This window comes from Mirounga leonina, unplaced genomic scaffold (genome assembly GCF_011800145.1).
Source record: "Mirounga leonina isolate KUSES-001 unplaced genomic scaffold, KU_Mleo_1.0 Mir_165, whole genome shotgun sequence".
Lineage (NCBI taxonomy): Eukaryota > Metazoa > Chordata > Mammalia > Carnivora > Phocidae > Mirounga > Mirounga leonina.
The window spans coordinates 61,857,603-61,884,820 of NW_023270415.1; the positions used below are offsets into that span (position 1 = coordinate 61,857,603).

General features: G+C 40.0%; 1 protein-coding gene across 8 annotated transcripts in view; it reads right to left on the minus strand.

The window, feature by feature from the left end:
- SAMD12 (sterile alpha motif domain containing 12) overlaps positions 1 to 27,218 on the minus strand; it is a 380,385-nt gene that overhangs the window by 206,563 nt on the left and 146,604 nt on the right. For all 8 annotated transcript variants that reach the window (XM_035011801.1, XM_035011804.1, XM_035011808.1 and 5 more), the window contains exon 3: positions 9,403 to 9,532. In XM_035011801.1, coding sequence (XP_034867692.1) covers positions 9,403 to 9,532 — 130 coding nt within the window. The remainder of the gene's footprint in view (positions 1 to 9,402; positions 9,533 to 27,218) is intronic.

A 27,218-nucleotide genomic window follows, 5' to 3' on the forward strand; every position in this document is an offset into this window, starting at 1 on the left:
GAATATCAATGTCCCCTTAAGAGCAGTTTCCTTACACAAACGTACAAAGTGGCCCTGTTCTGGGATGAAAATGGGAGAAATGGTTTTCTTAACATAAAATTTATCATATTTTTGGGGCGCCTGGGTGGCTCAGTCATTAAGCGTCTGCCTTCGGCTCAGGTCATTATCCCAGGGCCCTGTGATCGAGCCCCGCATCGGGCTCCCAGCTCAGTGGGAAGCCTGCTTCTCCCTCTCTCACCCCCTCTGCTTGTGTTCCCTCTCTTGCTGTGTCTCTCTCTGGCAAATAAATAAAATCTTAAAAAAAAATAAAAATAAATTTATCGTATTTTTAAATGAGATTTTGTGTGTTAAAATTCCTTTGGTTTATAAAATGTGGTGAGGTAATTTTTAATTTAAAAGTATGAATGAGTAAAATACTAAGGCAGCAACTAGATGCTACTGCAAAAATATCTTCTGAAATTTAATTCATCTGTGAAACCCAAAAGCCTTGGATGCACAAGCGTAGCTCAGACAAGCAGAATCACAGTCAGACAAGAGAGCTGTTCTTTTGTCAGCTGTCATCTTCTACCAGTTGGTAAAACCATACCTTTCTTTATAATAAGGTTCTATCTTCAGATTATTCTTTCAGTGAAAAATGCATAAAGTGGATTTTCAAACTCAATTTCTTTACATATAACATATACATTTCTTTATATATATTTATGTATGTTGTATTATTGTGCTAAATATTTATACCTATATATTTATAATATAGATGAATATAAAACCTATCTCCTATCTATCTTCATCATTTTTTTTAAAGATTTGAGAGCTAGAGAGAGGGCACATGTGCATGCATGGGGTAGGGCAGAGGGAGAGGGAGAATCTCAAGCAGACTCCACACTGAGCTCAGAGCCCAACTCAAGGTTCCATCTCACGACTCTGAGATCATGACCTGAGCCAAAACCAAGAGTCGGCCACTTAACCGACCGCACTACCCAGGTGCCCTTCTTCAACATCTTTAAATGATCCTACAGCCTGTATGGAAAGACACAGGATGACATTTTCATTTTTGCCTTTTAAAAACACTTTGCCATTTTAGAAAATTTGGAAAGCACACAAGTCTCCAAAAACCAACTCCGAGATATAATTTACATACAACACATTTCACACATGTGAGATGCCAAGTAGAGAACTTCTGACAAAGATAGAAAGCATTTTTATGACCACAGAAAGTTCCTTTGCTCCTCTTTGCCATCTCTCCTCCACATCCCAACCTAAGGAACCCCTGATTGCCATCACTGCCAATTTTGTGTTTTAGAATTTCATAGGATGGAGTCAGACTGTAGGTACTCTTGGGTTTCTGACTTCTTTCCCTCAGCACAACGTGAGAGCCTTTCATGTTGAACGCGTCAGTAGTTGGTTCCTTTCTATTGTCAAGCAGTGCTCTTGGTGTGAATAAAGCACTGTCTGTTTATCCACGCTACTCTGGAGGGACCTAAGGATTGTTTAGAATTTTTGTCTACCCTGAGTAACACTCCTTTGGATATTACTGGACTGGAATTTTTATGAATATACGTTTCCAATTCTCCTGTGTAAATACCCCAGAGGAGAATTGCAGGATCATTTAATAATTGTGTGATTAACCACATAAAAACTTTAGTTTTTTAATCAGGTGGCACCAAGTTATACCCAATAACAATGTATGAGAGATCTAGTTGCTACACACATTCAGCAACCCTTAGGATTGCCAGTCATTTGAATGTTAGTCATTTTACTGAGTACGAAGCGGTATCTCACTGTGGTTTTATTTGCATTTTCCTGGTGACAATGTTGCTTAGTATATTTTCATATCTTATAGTACTTATTGTCCATTTTTTTATCTTCCTTGTAAAGTGTCCAAATCTTCTGTCCATTATTATTGGACACATCTACTCTTCTAGATTTTAGGGTGATGATCCGCCTTGTGAAATCCGTTTTTTTATGGGTCCCAACAAAATCATTTTTATTTTGTCCAGCTTATTCTTGTTGTAAAGATCGCAGTGATGACATCCATGCTCTTCACCTATCAGAGCTGAAACGCTAAGACTTCTGCATCTGGTGAAATGATCATATGACTTTCTCCATTTATTCTATTAATGTAGTGAATCAAGCTGGATTTCCAAAAACTTAACCTTGAATATCTATGCACACATGATCAGGATATAGTATCATTTTTGTCAAATGCTAGATTCAATTTGTTTGTATTTTGTCAAGGCTTTTAGGTTTAGGTTGATGAAGGATATCAGTCTATGCCATACCATTCTTGTAGTACCTTTGTCAGGTTTTAGTGTTAATGGTTATTCTGACCTTATGAGTTTGGAAGTGCTCCCCTTTCCCTCTCTTTTCTGAAAGAATCTGCATAGGTTTGGTTATTGATTATTTGAATTATTAGAAAAGCCTTCAGGACTTAGGTTTTGTGTACTTATGTGTATGTGTGTAGTTTTAATTTAAAATTTATTAGGAGATACGTGACTAGTTAGATTTTCTAGCTTTGAGTTGGTGCTAAGTTACGGTTTTTAAGGAATTTGTTCATTTCATCTAAGTATATTGGCATAAACTCATTCATACTCTTTCCTTATTACTTTTTAATGTATATAGGGAATTCAATGATGCCTCCAACTTTCTTTCCTGACATTGTCTGTCTTCCTAGTTTGGTCTAGGTAGATGTTTATCAATTTTGTTATCTCTTCAAAGAATCAACTTCTCCTCTGTTAGTTTTCTTTATTGCTTGTATGTTTTTAATTAATTTCAGCTCTTACTTTTGGATTACGTGTTCTTTTCTAATGTCTTAAGGTAAACATTCAATTTACTGACTTCAAGTCTTCTTTTAATATAGGCATTTAGTGAAACAATTTTCCTCTAAGTTGTACTGCAGCTGCACAATACCAATGTTTGGAATATTTGTGTTTCTATTATTATTCTGTTCAAAATATTTTCTCATTTCTGTTGTGATTTTTTTCTTCACCCATGTGGTTCTTGCTTGTGCGTTAAGTTTCTAAATATTTCGGATCTTTAGGATATCTCGTTAATGATTCCTAATTTAATAGCTGTTGTGGTCAGAGAATGTGCCCTGTAAGACTTCAGCGTTTTGAAATTTGTTGAGATTTATTTATACCCTTGTGTGCAGTGTATCATGGCGGATAATTCTCAGGAACTTGAAAGCAGTGTGTGTCCTGAAGTTTTGGGGGCATACTACTCTTTGGCATGTGGCAGTGGCTATATAAATTCCTCCAATATATGAATTAACTGAGATTTAACACTTTGAAAGGGACTGGTCAGAGGACTAGAATGGAACTCTTTGGAGAAAGAGGAGGGAGCCGGTGTAGCGAGATCAAAGAGGAAAGGATGGCTGTAACAGGGAGCAAGTACCCAGGTGAAACAGGGGATGACTGGCAGAAAAAGGTTATTTGTAAAAGAGAACAGGGGCATGTCTTCTGGAAGAAGAGGAAGCAGCAGATAAGATGGGGTGGAGAGGAAAAATAGTCAGGGAGATCCCACCAGATAGTCTATACGTTCTCGGTGTGGTCGAAGGAGGACATCTACTAAAGATGAAGGAACTTGGGAGCAGTCTGCTGGGATGAATAAAAGAAATGGGGGACTGTGCCATGGCCCGACTGGGGACTGGCAGCAACAATCGGTCCTGGGGGCAGCAGTCATCAAGGGCTTTTCTCAGCAAAGATTTCTAACCTGGGAACCTAAACAGGACCTATGGGTGGGTTTCGGTTAACCTCAGCAGAACTTCCTAATAATTAAACTTTTCACCTATCAATGTGACAGGTCCTACAACAGGGCTCACCCTGGGTAGCAAACCGATTTGTCTGCAGACCTAAATGACGTTCTCCAAAAAGCTTTATCAGAAATGAAGCTGATATTCTGGTCTCCATTTATACTTTTCATTCAAAGGGGTATTCTTTTTATTGACCTCATAAAACCCGGGATGACATCTAAAGCCTTTTCCAATATTTAAAAGTCTATTATCCTGGATCATCAAGACAATCAAATTCAGCAACCCTGCTTTAAGAACGCTGGGGAGTGTCAAGGTGATGTCAGTAAGCTTTCCATCAAAAGGGGTTAAAAACAATAAATGCTGTTGTTGGAAAATTAACTTACGGGAAACAGGCCCTGATGATGTCAGGAACTTTACTATGCAGCTCTAGGCTGCTTGAGGTTTAATAAAAAATGTAGAGCAGTTCATACAGAAGAGAAATGTAACAAAACACAAAGACATAGAAAAGTAAAACACAATATCCAGAGGGAAACCAATAATGACAAGAAAATGTACAGATGTGGTGCTGTGATAGTTACATATGCCCACACTTTATTTGGCTACACTGGATTCTAATAAGTAGTATACTCACAGATAGATCACATAAAGTAACTAATAATTCCACTTCTTCTGATAAATTGTTAACTACATATCCCGCTGGTCTCTATGGGTAACATAATAAAGGCAAGGAAGACAACAGCAGAAGGGTAAAGGGGGAGAACAGCTCAGAGAAACCAGCACTGAAGGGATTCATGTTAGCAAACACACAGATCCACAATCCAAAGGTCTAAAAAAGAGAGGTTTCCCTTTTATTCAATAGCATAAGCAGAACTGCCAAATTTGAGGGTGCTACATCTCAGCAGAATATTTTGAAATGGGGAAAGAGGTGGGGATGGGGTGGCTGAAGCAGAAAAAGAACAAGAAATGTATTCATTTATTTTGCAGGAGGCCACTGGGAAATACTACAAATCAATACTGACCATTTGTGGGGATTATTCATATGATAACTATTTATTCCTGCAGACATCTGGACATCTAAAGAATTCCTATTACTGTGCCACAAAGCAGACTACATGGAAACCTTTTCCACATTCAAAATGGCTTTTAAAAATATTTTATATGCTGGGGAACTCTGAGTGCTTCACCCATAAAAATAAGTCTGTCAAGTTGGCAGGGGAAAGAACCCTTTCCAGGTGGAGGACTTGATGCTGAAGGAGGTAAACTCACTTTAGCAGCCAGGGGAACAACACAAGGCACAGCCAGGGGCTGAAATAGCCTCAAACCTGAAAATATTCTTAACTGGGCATAAAAGAGAATCTGAAAGTTGCCTGTGAGCTTACACCTGGCCCCAGTAGAGCTTCCTCATCAACATTCCAAGCCGGCCTCAGAAAGCAGGAGAGAGAATCTTGCAAGCACAGGAAAATAGACAAATTTCTTTCCTTCAAGCCTAATCTGATGATTTAAATCTATCTATCCTAATGCCTCTCAGGTGTTCTAACCATCTTATGCCTTTTAAGAGCTCTTCTGCAGGGAGGTAACAGGAGTAGCTTCTCTTCTGATTAAACACATCTGCCACAAAATAGCAGGTGCCATCTGGACACAATGAAATTCTCAGAAATTCCAATAGGAAACTTGCAAAAGGTTTTGAATGCTAGTATATTGAAACATATCTTAAGGTTTCTTAGACTTTGGAGAAAATGGGGAGAACGTTTGTGTAGAATCTAATGTCCTTCAAACAAAGGCATAAAAAATGTTAATAGAGTGGACTTGCTGACCAAAATATAAAAAAAAAATTAACTACTAAAGTTAAAACAGGGTAATTTTCAAAACAGGTTAAAATCAGGACTCTTACCAAATACAAAAAACAAACACATTTAAGATTTTTGTTTAAACTCATTAGTGAAGAAACCAGTTAAGATGTTACAACCAGGAGAAAGATATTACAAAGGAGAATCCAAAGAGCACACACCCATAGATCAGGGAGTACTTAAAATGAATGTATAAGTGGCAGGCAAAATTCACCTTTTCCACAGTGGCTAGGAAAGCCAACTGAACCTCTATGGGACAGAATTTACACATCTACCACAAGGATTATTTTGTATTGCTATCAGTTATCTACAACTTGCCGAGTTGTAAAAACAGCTCTGTGGAATTAGATAGCCCCACATGGTGTGCTATTGACGATGCATAGTTTCTCATGGAAGCATAATTTTTTCCCTGCACAGATCACTGACCGTCTTATTTATTGCTGTATTCCCAAAACCCGGTACAGGGTAGCTGCTCCACAAATACTTGCTAAATAGTAGATAAATGTCTACTGTGTATCAGGCATTAAGCTAGGCCCTTCACATGCACCCTTCCATTTAATTCTCCCAACAACACCCTTTAAAATAATTATTCTCATTTCACTGATGAAAAACTAACTCATGTGATGTTGTACAGTTATTATTTGTCAAAGGTTGGGGGTGGAGGACAAGCAGGGAGGATCTGACTTGGGTCTGTGAAAGCCCTTTTTTCCCTTCTTTCCATTTAATTTTTGTCCTTTTTATTTGCCATCGCTATACCATCTGCCTCTAAATTAAGGGATTGTTTATAGGTTACACTGGTATAATAAATACACTTACTTGATGAGCATGGTATTGGAGATCCACACTTTGGGAAAAATAAATGAACAGCAACGCTCAAGAGAATCTAAGCATAAGGAAGAGACACTGAACGTCTTTGTTGCAACCTTGCAGATAAGCACAGGGTACTTACCAGCCCAGACTACCCGCCCCCCAACCACCACCACCATGCCACTCCACTCCACCTGGGTGCTCACTTCCCAATTCTCAGGATAATAAAGATAGATGAATTCAACACTGTTTATACGTGGTGTTTGTTTTCGGAGAGATCAGAACAGCACTTAGGAGATCAGCAACAGCTCACATTCAATGCCTGCTTCCTAGGACCATGGATTACTTTCACAGTAACACTAGGAGGCAGGTACCATCACCTTTCTGCAGACAAAGAAAGCTGAAGGGCACCAGGAACCTTCACGAAATTCCATGGCAAAGCTGCAGCTCTGGGCTTCGACCTGGTACTTGTCACCACCCTCAGCACTCCACTATTTACCGGTGGCTGGTGAAGTTGGTTCTGTCACCGCAAGTCTTAATTTTTCACAATCCTCTTTGCCCTGTTTTTCACAGCCTAGCCTCCAAGGGCACGGAGACCCCCACCCCCCCCAGCCCCCCCGCCGCCCCCACCAGCTTCCAGCATCCTGGGGCTGGTAACTGCGGGCTGACTGCAGTCCTATTCTCTGGCCACTTGGCACTTGTGACCACCTGGGTATTTCACATTCACTCCTGGAGAGGCCGGGGCCAGAGAACAGGGGAAGAGAGTGGTTTTTTGAGCCCTCAGATAGCAGAAGGTCAAAAAGATGTAGGCCGAATGTTAGTGTGAAATCCTCCTCTCTGTTCCCGAAGCCCCCAATACTTTTCTGTTTTCTTTTCTTGCCTGAAAACAGGCTGCCCTTAGAATGAATAGTATGTTTTTAGACACCTCCAGATGAGACTTGACAAGAATAAGAGCAAAATGCTGACAGCTAGAAGGTGCCAATAAATGGCCACCTTAGTGGGTCGCTTAATATTATTTCATTTTAGTCTTCACAACAACTCCTGGAGATGGGTACTATTATTATCTTTATTTTGGAGATGAGGAGTGAGATTGAGTAACTCATCTAGCTTAAGCAGCTTGCCCAAGATTCCAAGAAGGTTGTGATTGACCTGTAACAGTGGTGTTGCCTGGAGACCAAATGGGCCACCAAAAGCAATAGGACAGCTGTTCAAAACCCCTATTTCATGCCCACACCCTCTTTCTTCATGTCACTTAGCAGAAGCCTTGGGAAGTGGTATACTATGGACTCCAAGCCACAAAGCAGGAGACCTTTATTTCTAAGGGATGGATGGCTCATCCTCTCCAAACCAATATAAATGCCTACCCTTCCCTCAAGGGCATCTCACAATTCCTGCCCATAATAAAAGATAACACTACTTTCAAATAAGATCACGAGAAAGCCTTTGCCATTATTCTATCACACAGGCACGAAGAAACATTAAGCACACATTATCAGACGAAGGTGACCATAATCAGCCAAATGGTGACTAACTGATTGATTGCTTTTAGGGCTGGGAGAACTGACCCTGTATGGGATTTCCTTATATTCTTTTTTTTTAATTGTTATGTTAATCACCATACATTACATCATTAGTTTTTGATGTAGTGTTCCATGATTCACTGTTTGTGAGGATTTCCTTATATTCTTAAAGGAGGGACTAGGAAAAAAAATTAGATACTCAGAATCTAAAAAGTTCTGACACTACCTTCACAATTTTAGGAATTTCGTCTAAAAAAACATTATTCCAGTTGGTGGTGGGGGAAGCAAAGTACATTAAGGACAATTTTAACACTTAAGTTAGGAGGATTTCACTCTCTGTTAACTCACCTTGAGCTATACTTGGGTGTGTTCCTTATATTTTAAAACATTACCGATTTGGTCAGCAGGAATCTAGGATAACCTAGCTAACCGGTTCTTTTGTATCAGAACCCTTTTTCCCAAATGAAGTTTTTGTACAATTCGAATATGTCAAACAGACATAAGGGAAGCTGCTTTAGCTGACACACCCACCTCAACCCAAAGCACACCCCTTGTACCTTTGGCAATCTTTAGCGTACCCAAAGGCTCCAAGGAATACACTTTGAAAAACACCCAGTTTGGAAAGAGGGCTGGCATCCACAGGGCTGGGCTACTCAAGAGCAAGTCACTTTCCCACCAGAGAAATAGTTTTCTCTTAAAAAAGGGAAGAACCTGGACTTGAATCAGGACTTCTCAACATGTTTTCCCTCTGAAGCTCAGTGTTGATGCACAGAGCATATTCTTTAGTCCTATCTTTCATCATAGTGCTTGCGAAGGGGGAGGGAGGGCAGGGGAGGAATGCTGCCCATATCCGTCCAGACCCTCAGGGCAGGAGGGCAGGAGAGGTCTGGAGAAGATCTCCTGACTCTAATGGGCTCCCATGGTGGCCCCATCCGCTCCTTCTCGTCCACCCTGTTCTCCAATTGAGAGACATGATCCTAAGGGCTTTTGCAGTTCATTATACTGTCATAGTTTCTGCTTCCAAATGCTTCTTGGATCTAAATGGAATCTTCATTTTTGTTTTGAAGGTATTCATCTCAGGGGCAGTAAGTTAATATCATATTCACTTCAGAGTTTTCCTATTTTAAAGTCTTTCCTACTTAGAACATCTAATCCTGATCCTGTAACCCAGCTAATTTGGAAGACTTCTTTCCTTTCTTTTCTCTAGAATTGGTGCACATTCATTTTCTCTAGAGTTCCCCAACCTCTTACCCTGATTCCCACATATTTGTCCTGGACACTTGGAATCCATGCTTCTCTAACTGCTTATGCTTATTAAGTAGCCTAGCTTGCATGGATCTGGAATCCATCCCCCCTTTTAAAGTAAACCCACGCCAGAAACTTCAGCAGGGAGATGCATTGCATTGTAAGGGTATGGGAAAGGCCATGGTGATGGGGAGAGGAAGAGGGAATAAAATATTTTGGATGCCGCATACTTTACCAGTAATGTCATGCTGTTTGAATGACTCACTGTAGATCTGATACTGATTCGGACAATGTTTCTTCAGCCACTTGCAGACATCCTGCTGAGTCCACAGAGCCACTGGTTTTGACAGCTTCACCGTAGCCGACTATGAAGCAAGCAGGAAAAGTCTGTTAATGCCAGCCCCATGTCTAGAAAGGCACTATTGTTAGAAGTCTTAGTGTGTGTGGTCAAGGCTGCAGGCTGGAATCCCTGAAGATAAGACTCTCTGGCTGTTTTCCTCCTAACCTCTACAGACCTTTCTCCATACCCCTGAAAACCAGAAGGAAAGGTCTAGGTGGAGAAGACCATGAAAATTATACTTATTCCCAAGTGATCATCTCTACTGGAAAAAAAACACCCAGGAAGGAGTGTTTTCTGACCAATACTTCAACAATAAGACAATACTATTGTAAGCAATTAATTAAATTTTAGGGGTGGGATAGCTGCCCCCTAGTGGCCTTTCTCTGTACTCTAACAAAGCGTCTATTTCTTGTTACTCCCTGAGACCTCTAGGGTTTAGTGCAACAATAGTCCTGGCCGGTGCTAATAATTATTTTTGGAAACACATGTTGTTGGATTTAGATACCTTCATACTAAAGAGTGCAAGCTGGCCTGGGAGTGGTCCCGTAAAGTCTAGGAATTAGTTATGCCACAGAGGGGAAGCAAAAAGTCAATTCCACCCAGTATGTGGAGAATGGTAATAAGATAACAGGGTGGCTAAACCTGATGTAGAAGCCAACTCATCAAGGCCTATTATTGCTTACTAAATCTTTCAGGGAGGGGTTTATGAAACAAAACAAAACAGAGGTGCAGGGGACGCAGCCTTTGACAGATGGCAGGTTACAAATTCATTCATTAATTAACATGTATCAGCTCTGTGCCAGACGCTGGTCTTCCTCATGGATCCCAGCAACCTGGCTGACGCAAGATGAAAGCTTACCTATTTAGGACTTTTTTTTTTTTTTTTTTATCATTCCGGATCAGTGTTTGTCAACAAAATAGGATTATAATATCAAAAATTCTTTAAAGGATGTTAGGCAACACACAGACCTGGCCTTAAACATCACTGACCTTCTCACTAGGGATCATTTGCTTTTATTTCTCTTTCAATCTTTCAGATTAAGGCCTGGGGAGAGCCTCAATTTTGTAGGACTATGATTTAATATCTTTCAAACACCTGCTAACATTTTTGACAAAGAGGACTTGCTTCACTCTTGCAATCTTCACCGGAAAGCAACATACCTAACAACTGTTCAATTTTATTTTGATTATATTTAAGGTTACTTTTGTTTTATGGCAAATAAATTATGGTAAAAAAATAAAATTTTCAGTAGTAATATCTAGTATGCTTTTAAAACAAATGTGAGTTTAAAAGCAGTTGGTCAATTAAAAAAATGAAGAGAACAGTAGTACAGATGGTAACAGAATAATAACAGAAGTGACACGCACGATTCACACTTGTGAAACATAGTGCTCGGGTATGTCTTTGCTTTATTAGTGTATTTCCAATTGTAGGATTCTTTGGGCCATGACTTACAAAATCATCACAAACAATATTCTTTACTTGATGCTGTGATGATTTTTTTCACTCTTACTGTGACAGATGATTTTATACACGTACATATAACACAGCCATACATATATTTCTGCTTTTCATTCATTGTGATCGGCATTCCTAAACTGGTATTTGGAGTTGATGTTCCCTCTCCTCGAATTTCGGCAAGGTCTGTGTTGGTCCTGGCCAATGAAGCATGGTGGAATCAATGTTATCCATGTGACTTCCGAGGCAAGGTCACAAAGAGACAGCTTCTGCCTGGCTCATCCTCTTTGGCACTCAGCTTTGGAACCCAACCACATGCTGTGAGGAAGCTCAGACCACATGAAGAGACAAATGTAGAAAATTTGGCCCATTCCCCAACTGATGTTTCAGCTGACAGCCACCACCAACCATCAGACAAGTGAGTAAACAAGTTGCAGATGATTCCAGCCACCAGTCTTCAAGTCTTCCAACTGAGGCTCCCAGACACCACGATGCAGAGACAAGCCCTGCTGTGCCCTGAGTAAATTGCTGACTCAGGTAGTCCATGAGCATCATAGATTGTTGTCTTTCACCACTAAATTCAGGATAATTTGTCCTGCAACCTTAGGAACAATTGGAACAGTAAGTTACATGCTGGTGAGGACAGATCTGTTGTAACTGTGGTCCCAGAATGCCTTGCATTTAAGAGGTTCTACACAGCCACAATGAGTAAGTCAATATATTAATGAAATGAGCCCAGCAGTGAATTTCAAGTGTAGCCCTTTGCGGCTTTCCACCCACTGTGTTGTGCTCATGTAGCCCCTAGTCAAACGTGTCAGCCTCTTCCTTCCACCTCGTATCCCTGAGTCACAGGCTGCCAGCCACTTTCCCAATAAGCTCTGTATGCAACCATATCAAATACTTTCCTAATTTTGATGAGCGAGGAGGACCTCTGGTGTGGATGGTGCAAATGAGTGAATGTTGTGTTATTCAGTTTCTTCCTTTTTGCTCATCACCACCTCCTTTCCTTTACATGATTAGGAAGCTAGAATTTTGCTCTTTTAGCTACAAATGCACTCACCGTTGTGTTTCACAAGTCAGCACTTCTGAATCTGGCTCCTTCCTGCTCTAAAAACTTTTCTTCAGATTAGCTGAATGAGTTCATAGCTGACACATCATTACCCTGAAACCCTTCACAAGTTTCCTGCAAGTAAACCTAATCACATCTTTTGAAAACTCCTATGAACCACTCATAGATGGCTGTAAATTAGGAAGGGAAAGACAAGAGGATGAAGTTGCTTGTATATTAATATACTCAACTCCTGGAAGATCATCTTTAACCTGCTCATTTCCTAGGAAACAGAGACCCCTCAGCACCAAGTCAAGCCCCCTCACCGGGCTTCAGGTAGAGATTAACCCATACATGCCAAGTCAACTCAAGAGGCATCCTCATCAGCCCACCATGTATGCTTTTGTTACAGATTTTCCCTTTGTCATAAATTCAAGTGTTGAGGCCAATACTCAAGGAGGTGCCTTGCTTTTCCTTCAGAGTATACTCTTACTAAGCAGTAATTGGTATCACTTGCTTGGACATCAATTGTCTCAAAGCTTTAGGCATAGATTATAAGACAGCAGGAACCTACAGGGATCTGCCTCCACATAGACTGGCATAAATAAAACGGGGAGGGATAAAGATTCCTATCATTAGGCACTGCTCGTCTCTTCCTAATCAGATAGTGATAAAAGTATTGGCCCCATTCATTAGCTGATTCTTAGCCTTGGCTTTATTATGAAATTGTTATTAGTTTGCTACACATTCACTTGTTAAGAGCCATAATGACTCCACTTGCCCCAGTCTGCGGCTGCTTATGGATTCTCAGAGCCCACTTCATTTTTTCTGCCTGAACTGCTCTTCGCGTAGCACCCAGGTGAACCGCAGTCACTTCTCTCATGATTGCCCAGTCTCCGATAGCAACCAAATTGGGGGAGTGCCATAACCTGATCCTTTTAAAGAGCTTAAACCTCCATGTGCAATTTGGAACAACAACGAGCATATGCTAAACTCAAGTCAATCCACGAATCATTGTCCCACCGGGAGGGGCAGAGTTGTCAGACTTAATAGCTCCACAGGGTTATTTCAACTGCCCTCCTTTCCTCGGCTCTTCTCACAGCTCTCTTTACATGCAACTCCAGCCAAAAATTTTCTGATGCTCTCCGTTTTCTTTCCCCCCGCAGTGGGAGCCAAACCCAAAACAGTTCACAAAACAAATAAATAGTATTAGTAAACTAGTAAAAAAAAAAAAAAAAAACACAACAAAAAACAAAAACCCATCCTGCCCACAGGCAAACATTAAAAAAGTATTTGCCCCAGTTCCCTTTCTCCTAGCTCAGGTCTACCAAACCATTCTGGATTTACAACCCTGGAGACAATTTGAGTTTGTAGGAATGTTTTGTTGCCCTGAAAGAAGCCAGAGCAGTTTGTTATCTTAACCCTATGCATTGTGACTCTGAACAGAATCCCAGGCATTTCCTCGGAACTGGGCTCAGCCTTTCTCTAGACAAGCTCAAAGTGCACTTCAGAAGCTCTTAGGGTCTATCTTACAAGGAGACCCCACTTGATGCAGAAGACACATCCCTAAGGGAAAGTTTATTTGCAAATTACTTTTTCTTTTTTTTGCAAATGATTCCTTACCCTAATTCAATAGTTTCAGCCATGTTTTACGGTAATTTTTGATTTGTATTTAAATGGAGAACTCTTAAATTTTGAGTGCTTTGAGATAAACCTGAGGCTTTTCTAAGTTATAAAATAATTAAATGCTTTAAAGAAGTTTAATATTGAAGGAACATAGAACAAAATGTTTTTCAAGTTAAATTTCATCTTGTCATTCAATTATCCCTTATCTGTTTTGCAATAGAAAATCTCTTTAATTTACTAGGTTTTGCTTTGTAAGAGAACACTGCAATTTTGAGAACCAGTGGCTGTATCAACTAGGTAAGCTTACATGAGGTCCAGTGGGCTGACTGGGGAAAAGCAGAGAACTCACAGATCATTTATATCCACTGGCAGGTCAAAGTGAGCTTTGTGCCCAAATACCAGAAAATGGTAAACACATTTGCAGCCTCTCATTATAAGCAGGTGTTTGCAAGCTTTCCTTTACCATCCTGCAATGTATTTCCTTTAGGCCAGAGTCTTTTCTTCCAATGGTTTCACCATTGTGTAATCTTACTCAAGATTTTTTGCAAAGTCACATCATTGGCTTACACTGAACTTAGAGGAAATCTACAATCTTGAGTCTTCTTCAAAAGAACTTCTGTCAAAGTAGGCGTTTTCTTTTCCTGAAAATAAATTTTTAACAACTTCAACTTTAGTTTGAAGGTTTCAGTGCATCATCTGAAATCCTTACTAACCAGTATATTAGTTATTCTCCCATATTTGTACCATCCATGTAAACACAAGCTCTTTAAGGTACTCAAACTTTTTTTTTTTAAAGATTTTATTTATTTATTTGACAGAGATAGAGAGAGAGCACAAGTAGGCAAGAGTGCTAGACAGAGGGAGACGGAGAAGCAGGTTCTCTGCCGAGTAGAGAGCCCAACACGGGGCTCGATTCCAGGACCCTGGGATCATGACCCGAGCCAAAGGCAGACACTTAACTGACTGAGCCACCCAGGTGCCCCAGTACTCAAACATTTTTAAGAGTATAATAGGGTCCTGGGATTAAAAGTTTGAGAACCACGGTTCTAAGACATTACTAGAGTAGTGACATTAAAATAAAAGATTTGGCCTGATATCATTTTTTCCCTTAATTTTCCCATACTGAATTTTAGTGATGGCCTTTTTCATTCCTAAATGCTCAGAACCACAGTCTCACAGAAACTCAAATTTTAGAGGACTCTAAATAGTCAGTAGGTTCAAGTTTAAACCTAAGGCAAGAATCTAATCTACCTTATGATATCTAAAATGGTGGTAAACTGGGACTATGACAAATATATCAAAGGTATGTGAGTGTGTAAACTACTTGGATAAAGACCGACGTTAACCCCCTAATGGAAAATAATTACTATTCTTCTCTTTTTTAGAGATGTACAAAATTTGGAAAAACAATGATCTAGGTTCAAGACTCTCCTTGAAGCATCAAAAAATGCATCCCATGAAATGGGCTATTCCATTGCTAATAAGCTCTAAGAGCTTAAAATGGTTTTTTGTATTGAAGCCAAAGTCAGATTTCTATCCTCTTTCTCATGGATTCTGAGTCCTGCCTTCAGAGCAATGTAAGACAAATCTCCTCACCACCCAGTGCACTGATTTCCATTTCACACATCATACTGGTGCTCTCCATTGGGTCTCATGCTTTATTTTTTTCTTTAACCATGGTATTTGTTGCTAAATCCCAAATTATATCTCCAGCCCAGTCTTCTCTCTAAAGAATCCTATACAACTGATGATTTCACAGTTCCATTTGAAGATCTAGTAAACATTTCAAATTCAACACATCCAAAACTGACTCCCTGTCCTTCCCCTCAAAACTGCCTTTCTCACCTCATCTAAAGTAAACTCTATACTTTGTGTTGCCGAAGCCCCAAATCTTAAATTCACCAAAGACTCCTCTCTTTCTCTTGCATTCCACATCTAATCTATTGGCAAAACCTAAGGGGGTCTACCTTTAAATACATCCAGACTCAAATCTCTTTTCATTACCAACACTGCTATAATCCTGATCAAAAACACTATCATTCACCATAGCACATACCCTCCCCAATATCTATCACCCAGCCACCCCATTCCCCCCACCCCCCACCACTCCAGCAACCCTCAGTTTGTTTCCTGAGATTAAGAATTCCTCATATCAGTGAGATCATTGAATCACAGACCTGTATCTCTGAAAAATGTTAAAAAAAAAAAAAAGAAGATAGTAGGAAGGGAAAAGTGAAGGGGGGCGGAATCGGAGGGGGAGACGAACCATGAGAGACTATGGACTCTGAGCAACAAACTGAGGGTTGCTGGAGTGGTGGGGGGTGGGAGGGATGGGGTGGCTGGGTGATAGACACTGGGGAGGGTATGTGCTATGGTGAGCGCCGTGAATTGTGTAAGACTGTTGAATCACAGACCTGTGCCTCTGAAACAAATAATACATTATATGTTAAAAAAAAAGAAGAAGAAGAAGATAGTAGGAAGGGAAAAATGAAGGGGGGAAATCGGAGGGGGAGACGAACCATGAGAGACTATGGACTCTGGGAAACAAACTGAGGGTTCTAGAGGGGAGGGGATGGGGGGATGGGTTAGCCTGGTGATAGGTATTAAAGAGGGTACATATTGAATGGAGCACTGGGTGTTATATGCAAACAATGAATCATGGAACACTACATCAAAAACTAATGATGTAATTTATGGTGATTAACATAACATAATAAAAAAAAGTTTTATCAATCAGTAAGAGAAGATAGAAAGGTAAGCCATGGTTTGACAGTTCACAAAAGAAAAAATAAAAATGTCATTGCATAACAGCAGATTGTGTTTTCCAAAGATGACCATAACAGTATCTTCCTAGCTGACATGCTCTTCTGCAATGGGATGTCACTCTGTCATCAAAAGGGGCATCTCTCCACTTCCTTAATTTTGGATAGGCTTTTTGACTGCTTAGACCAAGAGGACATGGTAGAATGGATGATATGCCAGTTCCAGGTGTTGCTCTTATCTGGCCTGACAATTTCTTCCTGCCTTTTGGAAGCCAGCCACTATGTAAGAGATGCAATTACCCTGAAGTCACTATGTTCTAAGAAGGCCAAAGTCACCTGATGAGGTCCTGGAGGATAAAACATCTACTGGAGAGGCCAAGGAGCATTAAGGGACCAGATGTGTAAGTGAAGAAGCCATTTTGGAAATGGATCCTCCAGCCCCACCTGCCATGGCTGTTGCTCTGTAAATCAGATGAACCACCCAGGAGAGCCCTTCTCAATTTTTGACCAACAAAATCATGAGCAAAATAAAATGGTTTAAAAACAAAACAAAACAACACTATCATGTCACACCTAGACTACTTCATCTAGGTACCTCATGCACCTGGGTCATTCTGTTTTTCCCTTATTTTAAATCTTTGAAACGGCTTATAAAGCCTCAAGCACTCTGGTGACCCAGTATCTCTGAAGGCCATCATTACTACCTTCCCCTAGTCCTTACTGCTCCTACTCCCTCAGTCGTCTTGCTGTGGCTCACAAATGCCAACTATACCCACTTCGTATGTTGCCTGAGAGGCTCCTCTCCCAGACACCGGCAATGCTAAATCCCTCACTTCTTTCAAACCTTTGCTTGAGTTTTACCTCCCAAGTCCTACCCCGATCTCCCTATTTAAAAATGCAACCCTCCTCCCTCTGACACTTCTGATGCTCATTACCTTGCTTCAGTGTTTCCTTCTCGAGAGCAAGTACCCTCTACCATACCACACAGTTCACTCATTTTGTCTATTGTCATGCTCATCTGTCACTTCCCACCAGCCTGCCACCTCCACAAAGGCAGGGATCTTTCTTATTGCATGAAGAGTCCCAAACTTTAGAACAGTACCTGGCACGTAGCACGCACTCAATAATTATTTGTTGAACAAATGAAGAACTGTCTGGTCTGTCATCATATATCATAGCTCCTATATCCTTGAGTGTCAGAAAGATGATTCAAGACCCAGCTGTGCTCTTGACATTCCAAGTTAGAGCTACAACAGCCTTTTCTCCAGTTAGATTTCTCTTATACTGAGCCAAATATGCAGAGACATTCTAGCACACACAGCTGAAGGAAAGGGGGAGTATTCAAAGGCACCAGTAAAAAAAGGCAAGCATAGGAACAAGAAATGAGAAAATATAGGAAAAAAGAAGTATGGGAAGATAAAGATAGCAAATTAGGAGAGTCAAAGGGGTGGTCCCCTTACTCAAACCCACTTTGCTGCAACTACACAAATATCACCTTGTGTTTTCGCATGATAGGTCGTGCCATCGGTTTCTCTGAGACTCAGAACCAGCTCTTCCCTGTCTCCAGGGATAGTCATGCACAAAGTGTCCCAATCCCATGCCAAAGATACAGCCTGGACTCCCCAGGCACCTGATGGAACTATTTATAAAGGCGCACCATCCAGATGCGTAGACGCTACTATTCACAAGCTGTGAAGCGGGCGTCTCTGTGTCGTGCTGGTGAAGATCTGCTGGCTTCCAGATGCATGCTGCTGGGCATAAAAGTTCCTAACATTAAAACCTCAAGGACGGAGTAAACAGACATGATCAGCAGTCAACAGGAAACACGATGTCTGTGGCATTCTGGATGGCTGTTTATGAAGGCCTGCTCCTCCTGTAAGCCTGGATTGTCATGCTGCTCAAGAGAAATATGGAGGGAGAGGATCACACTATACTGTGTGTCTGCTCCATCTTGGTACAGCAGGAAAACCCATTACTCATCTGCCCAAATGAGCACACCTTATGGGAGGTGCTGTGCTGCAAGGTACAAAGACATACGCTCTGAGCAAACCCCTGGGTGAATGCTGGATGAGTGAAAGCATGCTACAGCAACAATGAAAACAAATATGAACCAGAAAATGGTTCTGATCATTTCATATTTCTCTGACAATTCTTTTGCAGTAACACTGCGGTGGACTGATAACAAAAATGTCCTAAGTACAAAATGATTCTCTGAATACAGCTCAAGGGTCCCTCAAGCACAAGGTGGCATCTATTTCTCCCTGTCTTGACTCTAGGGGATAGGGAGAGAGCAAAGGGGAGCCACATGACCTGCTTTGACCAAAAGAACAAGGCAGAGGTGATGATAAGCCAGGTCCGAGGGGAGTTCTCAAGAGGCCTTTTGGGATTGTGTACTTTTGCTTGCTCCTCTGAAATAATTATGAGAACATGCCTGGTCAAGTCTGACCACTTCAGATTTGGAAACATGGCAGAAGACCTTATTAATGCCATTCCAGACAGAGCATTAGATCCAATTCTGTAACACAGCATAGAGAAAGAATTGTTCTAAGTACTTTAGATAAATCATCTTTAATCATCCCCACAACCTACAAAGTAGTTATTATTTTCAGTTGACAGAGGAACAGGCTTAGACAGTTGAAGTAACTCATGCAAGGTCACTCTGCTAGTGAATTCCAGAGCTGCATTCAGTCCAGGTCTGCAATAATTCCAATGTCCATGCTTACACCATGACATCACTCTAGCTTGATGAAGGTGCAAGAAAAAAGGAGGCTCATGATATCACTCTGGCTAGATGTTGATAGGGGAAAAAAAAGACATGAGCTATCTTACTGAAATTCCTTGTGCTGGTTTGCTTCCTTGATTGAATCAACTGAGATAAATCTGTTAAAAACAACCCTACCTTTGTCCTAACCGGGGCATGCTCAGGGTAGAGCTGGGATCAACACCAGTCATCTGTCCCTTAGACCAGTGCTCTTTCCACTCTCTTCATTATGGGAGGCAGCATTTTCTGTTCTATACAGTAAGGCAGTACTAATCACAGTCTTTCAATTGCATCAACTAACAAAATGTGAGCAGAAACAGCTTCTTGGTCCACCTTACAAAGTTGGTGTAAAGGTAAAATGAAAATCAAAAGGCTGAACAATTGCTTTGGATGATTTTCCAGAAAAGAGAGGGCTGATGGATCTTGGGAAGTTGGGGCTACCATACTGTTGGCACTCAGAGAAAACAAAGGCACTAAGAAAATGTTCTAGTTGTATTTAACACGGCAGAGTGGAGACCGTGGGGTTTAGAGAACCTGAAAACTCTAGACTCTCTGAGGGTGGGAGTCAGTCTGTGCAAGGCTTCCAATACTAGTGTGTTTGGATTTTAAAAGTTAAGCCCACATGAAGGACAGCTACTCTCCCATTTCAGTGACTTCTTGGTGGCAAAACCATTTGTCCCTATATTCAATTCAGCTAAATGACAATTCAATGGGAATTGTTATGCACTGAAAGTTCGTAACCCCCAAAATACGTATGTTGAAGCGCTAACCCCCCAATGTGACTATATTTGGGGACAGGGCCTTTATGAAATTAAGGTTAAATGAGGTCATAAAGTGGGGTCTCTCTCTCCACCACATGAGTACATGGCAAGAAGGCAGCTATCTGTAAGCCAGGAAAAGAGCGCTCACCAGAATTTGACTTTGCTGGCATCCTGATCTTGAAATTCCAGCCTCCGGAACTTTGAGAAAATAAATTTCTGTTAAGACCTCCAGTTTATGGCATTTTATCATGGCAACCCAAGCTAATACAGGGCCAAACTCTGATTCAGATAAACTCGTCAATTTGCAAAATAGTCTGACACTCTACAATTGATAGAGCTCGGAAAATCTTACTACATATGTTTAATAAGGAAGAAGATAAAACGGAGGGGAGATGAAGTATAAGACAACAGAAAAAGCAAATTTTTATTGCACATTTACATTTTTTAAAAGATTTGTTTATTTGAGACAGAGAGAGAGCTTGTGCGTGTGCAAGGGAACACAGAAGCAGGGGGAGGGGCACAGGGAGAGGGAGGAGAAGACTCCCCACTAAGCAGGGAGCCTGACACCCAGGACCTCAAGATCTTGACCTGAGCCAAAGGCAGATGCTTAACCGACTGAGCTACTCAGGTACCCCTACATTTACTTTTGAAATACTTTTATACAATTAAAATCTTAACCTAGGATTTATCTCATTAACACAATTACATTTTTATAAACTGTTTTCCTAGAATCCATGTCCCTGCACATGTCTTTTTGGCCACCTGCCCCTTGAAACAAACAAACAAAAAATTCCATATCCTTATTTAAGTAATTTTTATGCTTCTATAATCATCCTGTTCATCCTTAATCTTTTTGTTGTCAAAGAAAGCATGTACAAACAATAATTTAAACAAAAGGGTGTATAGTGAAAAACATTAGTCCCTTGTCCCATTTGTTCTCACTGGAAGCTATTATTTCTTCAAAGTAGCATGCACATATGATTGAACTCAAATATCTCCCTTCTCCAACCTGAGTTGTAATCTCCAGGGGCAATCCTGTAATGGTTTCTCTTCTCAGTCTCTTCAGACTTAGACAATTAATTATCTTTGGATATTCTTAAGAGAATGATCAGGAATTAGCACATACATGCTAGCTTCCTCTTCTCTTCCCCTTGGTTTGCTGTTAGGATTATTAGTTTCAGTTCTTAATTGGTTGTTTTTCTAACCTTAAGTAATATATTTAAATCTGTATGACTTTCCAAATAAGGATTTCTCTTTTGTAATTGTTCATCTCCTTCCACGTCCCACCTCTCTCATCTGCAGCATTATTTTTATATTGTCAAGGATAACAGCGTATATTTTCTACCCTACATCTCTATTGGATTTATATTATGTGCACTGCTTTGAAGTTAAAAAAAATCATAAGTAGTTGGGGCACCTGAGTGGCTCAGTTGGTTAAGCATCCGACTCTTGGTTTCAGCTCAGGTCCTGATCTCAGGGTCATGAGCTCGAGCCCTGTGTTGGGCTACAAGCTAGGTGCGGAGCCTACTTAAGGTCCTCTCTCTCTCTCTCTCTCTCTCTCTCTCAATCTGTCCCTCCCCACCCCACGCGTGCGCTCTCAAAAAAAAAAAAAAATCAGTAAGTAGCATTTACTATACTGTAACTGTGTAAAAATACCGTTCAAATGCTGGGCCAATTACTCTGATTTCCATTATTTTTCTTTTATCACAATCTCAGCTGTCCAATGTCCCATCTGCTCAGCCATTATTTTTCTTGTATCACAATCTCAGCTGTCCAATGTCCCATCTGCTCAGAATCTCAAAGTTTCCCAAGACAAAAATCAAATAGGATTTTTCTTCTAGTCCATCAATTGCATAAACTCATGCCACAATTTAGTTTGCTTTCCCCCCATGTCATCCATACCTTTCTTCTACATTAGAGGCCAGTAAATCATGGCTCCAAGGACCAAATCCAGCCCACCGCGTTTTTGTTCTTATATATATATGCAAGCTAATCAATGATGGTGTTTACATTTTTAAAAGGCTAAAAAAAAAAATCAAAAGAACGGTATTTTATAATGTGTAAAACTCATGTGCAACTCAAACGTCAGTGTTCATAAAGCTTTACTGGAGAACAGATCTGTCTACCTTGCTTTTATGCTACAAAACCGGAGTGAAGGATTGTGACTGAGACCAAACAGCCTGCAAAACTAAAAATATTTACTATCTGGCTCTGTATAGAAAGTCTGCTAATCCCTCTTCTGCACAGTGGGAGATTTTTCTCAATTTCATCTGCCAAATCATCTACTAAGTTTTAAAATTTATTCCAAAGTTGCATTTTAATTTCCGAGGGCCATCTTGTTCTCTGATGTGCTCCTTTCTCAAAGCATGTGGGAATTTTTATTTTCAGTGGGTGCAATATTGTTTTGAATTGCTTTGAGGATACCAATTAAAGTTTTTAAAAGGAGGGTTGGTATTTCTCAAATTTTCTCGATGTGCATATTTAATTTTATCTGTAAGTTAAGTACCTGGGTTTATAGATTTGTCAATTAAGAACAATTAGGCAATGGAGACCAGACTTGGATTTCTGTGTATTTGCACTGGGCTTGTTGCCTGAGTGGCCTATTATTCAGAATGATTCCCAAATGCCACAGTGAAGGTGACATCACTCTGGGGAGCTGATACACGAATATGCTCCAATTCAATCTAGACCCTTAAAAAAAAAACCTTTAGGAAACGGAATTTTTTTTTGCCTGAAGTATAATCATCTGGCTATTGGGCTTTGTTCCTATAGAAGAGGGCAAGCCAAAGACTGATTAACATTTCTTTACTTGCTCCCCATTTTATATACTGTTTCTCACTCCTGTCCCCAAGTCTAGGGTCTCTCTGAGATTTTACCTGCAAAGCTACTGGTGTCTCCCCTTCCGTTCTCGTTGTTACTACCATCTTATGTTTATAATTCTTTACTATTTTCAAATGATGTTCAGTTGGATGAGGAAATGGATACCTGTGTTCAGTTTGTCTTCTTATATGTCTCCACATCTTTAAAATTATGATGTATCTCATCCATACAAAAGAGTATATGTCCATATACATGCACACACATACTTGTATTCCACTGAAAAACTAATATTTTACTTGTTCCATATTAGTAGATGTTTATATTGTTTCTAGTTTCTTGCCACTATTTATTTTGAAAACCCTAACCTCCTGGTCCCTGCTTCTGCCTCCAGGTCCTGTCTCATTTCTCTGTTCTCTTCACAGAAACATATCTTCAAAGAATTGTCTGAGGTAATCTGTTTCAGCACCCTCTTTCACCCCCTCCAATCTGTCACTCTAGTTGGGTTTCCCTCCCTACTCTTCACCCAACATACTCTTGCCACAGCATGCTGAAGCATCATGGCAGCGAATTCTGGTATTTCTTCTTCCAATAGCACACCTCCCATCACGTGGCCTCTTAATGGCATCTGACACAACTCTGGAGACACACCTTGTTCTTGAGGTGCTTTCTTCTCCTGGCTTCCATATATCTTACTCTAGTGGTTTTCTTTCTTCCTCGTTAACTACTCCTCCTTGTTGTCAGTTCTCCCCCTCTGACTAAACTCTAAATAGTATGCTTTGGGGTTTGGCCCTGGTACCCCTACTGCTCTCTATATTCCCTCCTGTGGTAATTTCAAGTCCTGTTGGCTTTAGATATTGTCGAAAAGGCAATGATGCTCAAGTTTATACTGTTCCCTTAACATATCTCTGTAATTCGACTCATTTAGACAAGCTCTCCACTTGATAGCTCACGCAGATGTCAAAGAGGACCTTCAAACATAACATGTTCCAAAACAGAATTCATGATTTCCCTCAACTCTGCTCCTCCACGAGTGTTTCTACATCTTGGTAGATACTGACCAAAAGCCCAATAGCCCTTTCATCCTTTAGCTTTCCCTCTCTCCATTCCTAACACACAAACACATATGATCCATACAGTCCACACAGGACCTTTGTCTGCATAGAAAATGTGTCCAGGACCCGAATGCTTATCTCCACCTGTACTGCTTCCAACCCAGTTAAAAAGGCAACTATTTCTTACCTAGACTCTAGCAATCATCTCCTACCCAAATCCCCCTTTTCTACACTTGCCACCTATAATCTGTTCCATAGCTTCAGAGTAACTTTTGAATATGTAGGTCTCACTAGGTCCTTTATTGTCTTCTCCTTCCACTTATAATAAAATCCAAATTGCACCCTCCAGTCTGTAAGGCCCTTTCTTCATGCGTTTCCTACTGCTCTTTGCCTTGGTGTTAATGTTCCAAGACTAAGACATTCTTTTTTTTTTTTTTTTTTTTTTTGGTAAGATTTTATTTATTTGACAGAGAGAGACAGGAAGAGAAGGAACACAAGCAGGGGGTAGGTGGAGAGGGAGAAGCAGGCTCCCCACTGAGCAGGGTGCCCGACGCGGGGCTGGGATCACGACCTGAGCCGAAGGCAGACGCGTAACAACTGAGCCTCCCAGGCACCCCCAAGACTAAGACATTCTGTTCTGTTCCTCTAACACATGGAGCCTATCCTACTTTAGGGCAGGTGATGAATGAAAGCTAGCCCTTCTCTCAGATATCCTGACTAGCTTTGGCTTGTCATTCACATCTTAGTTTAAATGTCATTTCCTCAGGGCTTTCTTGAGCACCAGACTATAACTGTTCCCCATGATGTTTTCGACACCTTATAGCTCTTATTTATATTATCTGATAGTTTTACATTTACTTACTACAATATTCCCTGTAACTAGCACCTAGACACAAAATAACTACTCTTTAATGAATGAACTATGAAGTGAATACAGTAAATCTCCATCGTCTGGACTGATTTCTTGATGATAGGATATATAAATTCTAGAAGATGACAGAATCATTTTTCGCCTTATGCTTTTCCATAGCTTTAAAAAAATATTTTTAGTGCAGTTGTAGGGTCATAGGAACATTAAGTGGGAGGTACAGAGATTTATGTACTTCTGTCCCACACATGCATAGTCTCCCTCATTATCAATATCCCCTAACCAGGGAGGTACATTTCTTATAAGTGATGAATCTACACTGACGCATCATTATTACCCAAACTTCATAGTTTACATTAAGGTTCACACTTAGTGTTGCACATTCTAATGATTTGGACAAATGCATATGACAGGTATCCACTATTATAGTATCATAAAGAGTAATTTCACTGCTGTAAAAATCCTCTGTGCTCAGGCAATTCATCCCTCCTTCCTCCCTAACCCCTGACAACCACTGATATTTTTACTGTCTGCATAATTTTGCCTTTTCCAGAATGTCATATAGTTAGAATTACACAGTATGTAGCCTTTCCAGATTAGTTTCTTTCACTTAAGTGATATGCATTTAAGTTTCCTCCATGTCTTTTCATGGCTTGACAGCTCATTTCTTTTTAGTGTTCAATCATATTCCATTGCCTGCATGTACCACAGTTTATTATTTTTTAATTTTTTTCAGTATAGTTGATACAATGTTACATTAGTTTTAGGTGTACAACATAGTGATTTGACAAGTTTATACATTATGCTATGCTCACCACCACCTGTCCTGATACATTGCTATTATAGTATCATTGACTATATTCCTTATGCTGTGCTTTTTATTCCTGTGACTTATTCATTCCATAATTGGAAGCCTGTATCTCTCTCTCTCCCCTTCACCCATTTTTCCCACTCTCTCCCTCTGGCAACCATCAGTTTGGTCTCAGTATTTATAGGTATAATTCTGCTTTTTGGTTTATTCATTTTTTTTTTTAAAGATTCCACTTATGAGTGAAATCATATGTTATTTGTCTTTCTCAGTCTGACTTATTTCCCTTGGCATAATACCCTCTAGGTCTATCCATGTTCTCTCAAGTGGAATGATCTCATCCTTTTTTATAGCTGAATATATATATATATATATATATATATATATATATATATATATATATATGAATGATGTGGTGCATAATATTCCACCGTGTGTATATACACATACACACACACATCTTACTTATCCATTTACTTATGGAACACTTAGGTTGCTTCCATATCTTGGCTATTACAAATAATACTGCAATAAACATTTAGTTTTCTTTGGATAAAAGTCCAATAGTGGAATTATGGGATATGGTATTTCTATTTGCAATTTTTTGAGGAACCTCCATAATGTTTTCCACAGTGGCTGTACAAATTTACATTCCCATCAATGGTGCATGATCGTTCCTTTTTCTCCACACCCTCCCCAACACTTGTTATTTCTTGTCTTGATTTTAGCCATTCTGACAGGTGTAAGGTGATAGCCCTTTGTGGTTTTGATTTGCATTGCCTTAATGATGAGTGATGTCGAGCATCTTTTCATGTGTCTGTGGGCCATCTGTAGATCACTGAAAAAAATGTCTACTCAGGTCCTCTATTTTTTAAACTCTGTGTGTGTGTGTGCACGCACGTGCTGAGTTGTGAAAGTTCTTTATATATTTTGGATATTACCCCCTAATCAGATATATCATTTGCAAATATCATCTCCCATTCATTAGACTGCATTATTGTTTTGCTGATGGTTTCCTCTGCAGTGCAAAATCTTTTTATTTTGATATAGTCCCAGAGCTTAATTTTGCTTTTGTTTCCTTTGCCTTAGGAGACATATCTAGAAAATGCTGCTATGGTTGATATTGGAGAAATTACTGTCTGTACCACAGTTTTTAAAAATCCATTTACCTTCTAAAGGACATATTGCTTGCTTCCAAGTTTTGGCAATTATCAATAAAGCTGCTAGAAACATCCATGTGCAAGGTTCTGTGTGGACAGAAGTTTCCAACTCTTTTGGGAAAATACCAACAATGTTGATTTCTGAATTAAATGGTAAGAATATTTTTAGTTTTGTAAGGAATTGCCCAACGGTCTTGCACAGTAGCTGTACCACTTAGCATTTCCATGAGCAATGAATCAGAGTTCCTGATTCTCACACTCTCACCAGCATTTGGCATTAAAAGTACTCAAAATTTTGGCCATTCTAATGACTATATAGTGGTATCTTGTTTTAATTTTTATTTCTCTGAAGGCAAAATGTGGAACATCCTTTCATATGCTTATTTGCCACCTGTAGATCTCCTTTACTGAGGTGTCTGTTCAAGTCTTTGGTCCATTTTTTGATTGGGTTGTTTCCCTTTTGTTGAGTTTTAACAGTTCTTTGTATATTTTGAATAACTGAAATTTATTAGAAATGTCTTTTGTAAATATTTTTTTCCCAGATGGTGGCTTGTTTTCATTCTATTGACAGTGTATTGCACAGAAG